The 7223-nt window shown below is 67.4% G+C and overlaps 4 protein-coding genes across 4 annotated transcripts; 2 read left to right on the forward strand and 2 right to left on the reverse strand.

Annotated features, from left to right (window-relative positions):
* Positions 1-112: 112 nt before the first annotated feature.
* RHOBADRAFT_56549 (uncharacterized protein) lies at positions 113-1995 on the reverse strand. The gene is made up of 8 exons (XM_018418400.1): positions 1982-1995; positions 1600-1647; positions 1373-1453; positions 1167-1249; positions 908-1064; positions 652-809; positions 401-539; positions 113-289 (listed from the first exon to the last, which is right to left on the reverse strand). Exons 2-8 carry the CDS (start codon positions 1645-1647, stop codon positions 278-280), a joined length of 678 nt encoding a protein of 225 aa, XP_018267556.1. The 5' UTR covers positions 1982-1995; the 3' UTR covers positions 113-277.
* A 406-nt stretch (positions 1996-2401) lies between these two features.
* On the forward strand, positions 2402-3488 carry RHOBADRAFT_56550 (uncharacterized protein; the record flags this gene model as incomplete). Its single annotated transcript, XM_018418401.1, has 4 exons — positions 2402-2473; positions 2543-2638; positions 2760-3164; positions 3240-3488. 4 exons carry the CDS (start codon positions 2402-2404, stop codon positions 3405-3407), a joined length of 741 nt encoding a protein of 246 aa, XP_018267557.1. The 3' UTR covers positions 3408-3488.
* A 131-nt stretch (positions 3489-3619) lies between these two features.
* On the reverse strand, positions 3620-4775 carry RHOBADRAFT_47688 (uncharacterized protein; the record flags this gene model as incomplete). The annotated part of the gene is made up of 6 exons (XM_018415031.1): positions 3620-3754; positions 3886-4070; positions 4177-4296; positions 4358-4430; positions 4511-4598; positions 4675-4775. 6 exons carry the CDS (start codon positions 4773-4775, stop codon positions 3620-3622), a joined length of 702 nt encoding a protein of 233 aa, XP_018267558.1.
* A 209-nt stretch (positions 4776-4984) lies between these two features.
* Positions 4985-6594, forward strand: RHOBADRAFT_56552 (uncharacterized protein). The gene is made up of 5 exons (XM_018418402.1): positions 4985-5056; positions 5126-5344; positions 5411-5899; positions 5979-6206; positions 6276-6594. The coding sequence occupies exons 1-5, from the start codon at positions 5015-5017 to the stop codon at positions 6570-6572; spliced, it is 1275 nt and encodes a 424-aa protein (XP_018267559.1). The 5' UTR covers positions 4985-5014; the 3' UTR covers positions 6573-6594.
* Positions 6595-7223: the final 629 nt, after the last annotated feature.

Here is a 7223-nt window from a genome sequence, read left to right on the forward strand (position 1 = left end):
CGCAAGGCCCGCAACCGCGAGCGGGTCGACGTTGTTCGGCTCGTCGCCTTTGCCGAGCCGGCTCCCTCGCTTACGCGACCAGCTTTCTCCGCTCTCGCTCGCTCGCTCAGGTGTTGCTGCTAGAGGGCCAGAGTTGCACAAAGAAGGAGAGACGACCGCGCGAAGACTACTCGCGCAAAAGTTAAAAACGAGACAAGAACGAGGGGAAGAGGGCGAAGGGCGAGCGAAAGGGGGGTGGATATCGGGCTCGCAAGGGAGCGCAGGAGACTGGAAGCGTCTACGAGTAGAACTGTGCGCACAGACAAAGGTCGTCAGGCTGTGGTCCGAGAACACGAGCCGGCGAGGCCGTGCGGGCCCGCTCGAGCTCGTCACGGTCCGACACAGAGAGAGGCGGACGGACCCTGCGGTTCTCGTTCTTGCCAAAGAGCTTCTCGCGCAGTTCGGGCAACATCTGCTCCTCGAGGATGCGCAGGCGCTCGTCGAGCGTGTTGGTGACCGTGATGCGCGAGCCGTAGCCTCGAATCAGGACGCCGCCGGCGCTGCGGGCACGCGCAAAAAGGCAGAGGTCAGTTGCGTGCACTACTGCCGAACGCGACAAGCGAGCGCGACCGCCCGTCGCGAGGACACGCGGCAGAGAAACTGACGACGCACGACTTGTCGCCGAGCTGGTCGTTAACCTCGGTCTTGACCTCGAACCCGGCCTGCTCCTTGAAGTCGGCGGCAGCCTGCTCGGTCGCCTTCTTGAGTAGCTCCAGGTCCTTTGGCCGGCCCGAGACCTTGATGTCCTTCTCCATGAGCGTGAAGAGCGCCTGCGGGCAGGGGGAGTGGGACGAGGAGAGGGTCGGCAATGGCTCGAGCGACGCCGCCCAGGGCAACGAGGGAAGGAGAGAGAGAAAGGGGTGCGCACCTGCAGGACGAGCTTCTTCAGGAGCTCGGTGTACTTGGCCTCGTCCTTGGTCACGTCGGTGATCTTGGTCCTCGCGTCCTCGAACACCTGCTCGAGGAGCTCCTCGCGCTTCTCGAGGAGCTGCAGCCGCGCCTTGTTGTTCTGGTTTGAGATGGCGCTGTGCGACGGTGCGACAAGAGTCAGTGCTGCGCCTTGGTGAGGCAAAAGGGCCGGCCGACGAGCAGGATAGTCGTCGCGAGAGGGAGAGGCGCCGACGCACATCTTCTTCTCGATCTCGGCCTGCTTCTTCTTGCGCTCAAAGGCGGCGTCGATGTTGGCGCTCTCTTGCCGCACGATCTTGCCCTGTTTCGGCGCACGAGGAGGGGGTCAGCTCGCGGCTCATGTAGACGGAAGGCCCGGTGCAGCTCGCGGCTCGGCGTGCGAGCGGCGCAAGGAGGGAACGGAGCGAGAGAGGGTGGGGCGCACCTTCTCGATGGCAAACTCCTCGTCGGCCTTGACCTTGATCTCGCGCGCCTTCTCGAGCGCCTCCTGCTTGATGAAGGCCGTCTGCGGGCGTGGCGAGAGGGCGCGGGCGCGAGAATGTCAGCAGCCTCTCTCTCACCTCCTGGCTCTAGCCCGTCGTCGGCGCCCTCTCGAGGGGGGAAGACGGCGGGCACGGTGATGGCCTGAGACGCGAGGGAGAGGGGACGGACCATCTTGCGCATCTCGCTGACGACTTCATCGTCGGTGAGTCCGGGCATCTGGAGAGAGAGGCGAGGGCGCAAGTAGTCGGGTCAGTGCGGTGCTGTGAGGGGCGGTAGGGAGGTTGCGGGCAAGGCGGGGGTGGAGCGTCGGGACGAGGAGGGGGGAGGTGCGAGGCCGCGGGTTGTGGTCGTGGGGTGGAGCGAGGCACGTCGCAGGGTGTTCAAGGCGTGCTGACAGAGTCGGCGGACTCGCTGGCGGGCGTGGTCGTGCACGGGGCGGAGTATGATGATGACGGGCGACGAGGCGAGGGGGAGGTCGAGTGCTGGTCGGGGGCGAGGGTGCGGGCGCGCTCGGGGCTTGGCGGTACAGGCTAGGAGTGCAGGCACTCACAGTCAAGGTCGCTCGTCGGGTGTGGGTGTGAGAGAGACGAGCCCAGCGGACGGCGACGACGACGAGGCGCCATCTCTCTCCCTCTCTCTCTCTCTGTCCAGTGCTGCACTGCTGTACGGCTCTGTACTGCTCGGGGCCATGTACCGCCCCTCCTGCCCGCGCTGCAGGCTCTGCGCGCGACTCTCGCACCTCGTCCTCCTCCCGGCCCACCTCGGCGCTCACGCCGCCCCCGCTCGGCCACTTGGCCGCTACCGAGGCGGTCTTTGCGCTCAGCAGACGCAGCTCGGTGTGCGCCATCTCCGCCTGCAGCCCGCACGCCGACATGCCGCCGCCTGCTTCTCGCCGCCGTCCCCTTTCTCCTCTCACTTCTCCTCCCTCCTCTCGCCGCGCCTACCTCGACTCGAGTTCTCTCTCGCAACCATGGCTCCCAAGATCACCGTCCACTGGCTCCGCGACTCGCGCTCTCAGCGCATCCTCTGGCTTCTTGAGGAGGTCAGTCCTCGCACGCTCCTTCTCGCGCGACTCGTCCGCCCGACTGACCCGCCTCGCTCCCGCCTGCAGCTCAAGCTCGACTACGACATCATCGAGTACAACCGCGACTGGCAGACGTTCGAGATCCCGGACGAAGGCCTCGAGAAGGGCTACAAGCTCAAGAGGGTGCGTCCCACCTCGCTCTCTCTCCCTCTCTTTCCCCTCTCACTCTCTCCCTCTCCCTCGCCGCCTTCTCCCTGACTTTACCGACTCGGCCTTGCGCCGACTGACTCTCGCCGTCTCGCAGTTCCCCATGATCATCCTCGAGGACGCCGACAAGGGCTTCCCGACGCCGACGACGCTCGCCGAGTCGGGCGCCATCTTCGACACGCTCATCAACCTGTACGGCTCGCCGTCGACGCTCGCGCCCGCCTGGTCGTCGGGCCTCTCGCCCGCCGACGCGTACAAGTACGCGTTCTGGTCGCACTGGGCCGAGGGCACGGCCATGTTCCACCTCGTCGTGTACCTCGTCCTGTGCCGCACGCCGGCCAAGTTCGGGTTCGCGACGTCGTGGATGGCGAGCTTTGTGTGCGGCGCCATCGTGCGCGCCTACATCCTGCCAAACCTGAAGAAGACGTTCTCGTTCATGGAGGAGGAGCTCGGCGACAACGAGTTCTTTGTCGGCAACAAGTTCACCGCATGCGACATCCTCGTGCGCCCCCTTTCTCTCTCTCTCTCTTCTCGAGCCTCTCGAACACGCCCTGACGCTCTCGCCCGCCCCTCGCAGCTCTCGGTCCCGTACGAGCTCCTACGCGCCATCCCGGCCAACCCGACCGTCTCGCAGGCCGAGTTCCCGCGCCTCGCGGCGTGGTTCGAGCGCGTGTCGACCCGCGAGGGCCACGTCCAGGCCGAGAAGAGGGGGAGCAAGAGCGAGCTGGCGCCGTACTTTGCCTGAGACCGACGGGGTCCGAGAGCGGAGGGAGAGGGTCGCCCGGTCGTCGTATTTGTCCTGCCTGCAAGTTTCTTTATCTCTTTCGCGACCTTTCGAGGACCACGAGCGAGTGCGAGAGCGCGAGGGGAAGCTCGAGGGCCGTGCATCTCCCTTCTCTCGGCGCCAAGCTCGTCGCAGAAAGCTCAAGTACAACACGCCGCTACACCAAGCCCTGCTCACTGCATGACCCACCACGCGACGACGGCGACGAGGACCGCCGCGCTCGCCGCTGCGACGACGACGACGAGCCGGTTCGAGCGCTCGCCCGCGCCGCCCTGTGCTGCGCCTGCTCGAGCCTGCACGTTCACGAGCTGCCCTGCGACGCACAGCTGGGTGAGCACACGTCCTGTCAAGCGAGGCTGTCCGCCCCGAAAGCCGGCGAGCGTCGAGAGAGAGAGAGAGAGAGAGAGAGAGGGAGAGGGAGAGAGAGAGGGCGACGGACCGGCTTTGTGCCCTCGCCCTGCGGGCCCGCCGGTTTCGGCGCCTGGCCGCTCATGTTGGGCACGTCGCGCATGTCCTTGGTCGCGTACTCGGGGAAGATGGTGCGGAACTTGGGCTGGCTGATGTTCCACGCGTGCGACGCGGCGGCGAGGGCGCGGCGCTCGGAATCGGGGGCCTGGGTGGCGCCTGCGGTAGGGACGAGAGGGCTTAGTCAGTCTCGGTGTGCGTCGGGTGGGCGAGAGTACTCGAAGAACGTCGAGGAGAGAGCGAGAGGAGGGAAAGAGAGGAGGACAAGAGGACTTGCCGGTCGTGATCTCCTCGCTGAGCATGAAGCTCAAGAGCCCGACGAGGATCGTCTCGATGCTCCACGAGACGTTCCAGCTGCCCGGATGGAAGTTGCTCATCGACGTGCCTGCGTCGAGTGCGAGGTCAGGACTCGGTCCGCGCGACGAGAGGGGGGTGCCAGGACGCACAGATGGCCGTGTTGGGCGTGAAGCGGCCCGACGGGGTGAGCATCTTGAGCTCGGGAGGCGCGAAAGGGTAGTCCTGGGTGGCGACCAGTCTGTCAGTTGGGGGACTCGTCACAGCCTCGAGAGCCGCACGAATGAGGAGGAGAGGGAGCGCACCTTGGTGAAGGTGACGACGGCCCAGTACTCGCCGCCGTGGTAGGGCGTGTCGGGAGGTCCACGGAAGATGGCGTGCCACTCGAGGATGCTGCCGAGGAGGAAGGGAGGTGAGGACAGGGGGCGAGGGACCGGGAGGAGGAGGAGGAGAGAGAGGTGAGGCGCACTTGGACTCGTTCGGGCGGGCCCAGATGAAGGGTGGCGGGTCCTTTTGGAAGGCCTGGTGCTCCTTGCCGAGGCGCTTTACGGCCATCTTGCTGGCGCTCATGGTGGACGAGCGAACGAGGCGGTGCTGGTCGAGGGAGGGGTGACGAGGTCGCGGTGCGGCGGGAGGTGTGGGTCGGCTGTTTTGAGTGCTTGCGAGTGCGACAGAGCGAGTCTGTGGCACCACAGAGCGTCGAGGTGCTGGTCGAGGCGTGAGCTCGTCGTCGTCGTCGGAGACGAGCTGGTGCTTCTCCCTCGCCCGCGTCCTCGGCTGGAGCCCGCCTGAGCACCACCGTGAGTGCGATGAGCGGTCTACTGTCCAACGGCATGGTCCAAACAGCCGCAGTGCGCCCCCCTCTCTCCCCCTCTCCTCGTCGTCCTCCCCGCCTCATCTCCCCACTCGCCCTCCTGCAGCTCATCGCCAGCCCGTACCTCGTACCGCGTCTAGTCCGCCTCGCACAAGCCTGGCTCAACCCTCGACCAAAGGGCGCGCGCGCACCGGCTCATCCCGCCTCGCGACCACCTGCACGACAACGACGACGACCCGACAGCTCCAACCTGGCCGCCTTCCGCCTCTTTGTCGTCACCCTGGGCGTCTCGCTCGCCCTCTTTTCGGCCCTGTCGCCTCCACATGTGCGTCCCTTCTTTCCCCTCGTCGGGGCCGCGACTCGTTCAGGCCGCTGAAGCTCGCTCCCTCAGAACCTCTTCCTCTCGTTGTCGACCCCGCACTCGACCCTGTCGACCCTGTTCCCGGTCCTGCGCCGCCCTCTCGACCTGCGCCTCTCGACCGACACCCTCGCGCGCCTGTGGACCGCCTCGCTCGCCGGCCGCCGCCCGCTCACCGACGACGAGCTCCTCCTCGCGTCGCGCCTCCAGACGCTCGACGCCCGCCTCGCCTACATCGCCTACGGCGCCGCACCCTTGACCCAGTGCGCGTGGTGCCGCCCGACCGGCAGCAACAGCGCGACCGGCCTCCTCGGCACCGACTACCTCCTGAGCGTCCTTCCCGGCGTCGCCGTTGCCTACCTGACGGCGCTCGCCGGGAGCGGGCTCTTGCTCGCCGGCAACGGGCGAGAGCGGTGGAGGGTGTGGGCGGTCATGGCGGTCATGGGCGCGGCAGGGTACGAAATGTGGATGCGCCTGACCTGGGACGGCGCGAGGGGAGGAGTCGGAGGGATCGTCACCATGGTGCGTCTCGTGCTCTTTTGTCGAGCTCTCCTCTGCGGCACGAGTCACTGACTCTTTTCGGTGTCCGCCGACCTCGCAGCTCCACTCGAAGCTCCACCTCCTGCGCACCCTCTTCTCGGCCCTCCTCCTCGTCGCCTCGTTCCTCGCGCCGGCCGCCTCGGTCCCGCCCGCCCAGCCGACGACCGCCGCACTCGTCGCACCCGCCGTCGCGTCCCTCGCGGCCCAGAACGAGGCCGTCCTGCACCGCCTGCGCGCCCTGAGCATGCAGCGCATGGCCGTCCTGCACGACGACGACATGCGCGACAAGGTGCGCCCCCTCCTTCTCTCCCTTTCTGAACCGAAACAGGTCTTTGACGCTCCAGCTTTACCTCCGCAGGTGACGGCCTTCTGGGCGGCGGCGTCGCACGAGTCGGCCCTCGCGCGCGCCGACCCGTCCGTGCGGCGCATCGTCGAGGCGCAGCTGCGCGCCGGCGGCGACGCGAGCGCGAGCGCCGCGTTCCGGGTCTGGGTCGAGGGCGTCATGCGGCCGCCTGGGGAGGACGCGGGCGCGACGGCGGCGGGCGAGGGGCGACGAGGGCCGGGCGACGAGCTGGAAGGACGAGGAGAGAAGGGGGACGAGGAGGAGGCGGACGAGGTGGACCCAGACGAGGACGAGCCGCCGCTGTCGGCGTAGAGGCGTGCAGTGTACACTCGAGCAGGACTCTCGGCACGTCGAGAGAGGCTCGCCAGGAGGCTCGAGAGTCGAGGAGGAGCGCTTTCGAGCGGTCGCCGATTCGGCTCGGTGGCTCACGACGGCGACGAGATTGTGAGAGACTGTACTGCACTGTTTGCGCAGGCTCTCGTCGAGGTGCGAGGCTGCGTGACTCGCGGTTGCGGCCTCGATCTCGCCGCGGAGGCGAAGGGGGCGCAGCTCGCTCACTCGAACCTCGCCTCTCGTCCCAGGCCGAGTACAGAGCTCTCGTCCACGAGTGAGTCTGCCCGCTCGGCTCGCCGCACCGACCAGCCGCAGCTGCGCCGTCGCCGTCGCCCTTCCTCCGTCGCCCCGACAAAAGCGCAAAGCACCTCGTCACGCCACCCTCGCCTCGAGCGGGACACGCCGAGGACTGCCAGGGCACCGCCAGGTGCTGTTGCGCACGGCTGGAGCGGCAGGAGCGGTCCCTCGAGGGGTGACGGCGGCTGCACAGCATTCGCTCACCCTCTCCTCCGGCCGACCCTCATCACCTCGCCCTCCTCTCGAGAACTACGCACCTGACTCGAGTACCTCCCCGTCCACAGTGGCCGGCTTCAACCCCAAACGCAGGCTCCATGGTAGCGCGTGAAATGC

The sequence above is a fragment of the Rhodotorula graminis genome, assembly GCF_001329695.1.
Source record: "Rhodotorula graminis WP1 unplaced genomic scaffold RHOBAscaffold_21, whole genome shotgun sequence".
In the NCBI taxonomy this organism is placed as follows: domain Eukaryota; kingdom Fungi; phylum Basidiomycota; class Microbotryomycetes; order Sporidiobolales; family Sporidiobolaceae; genus Rhodotorula; species Rhodotorula graminis.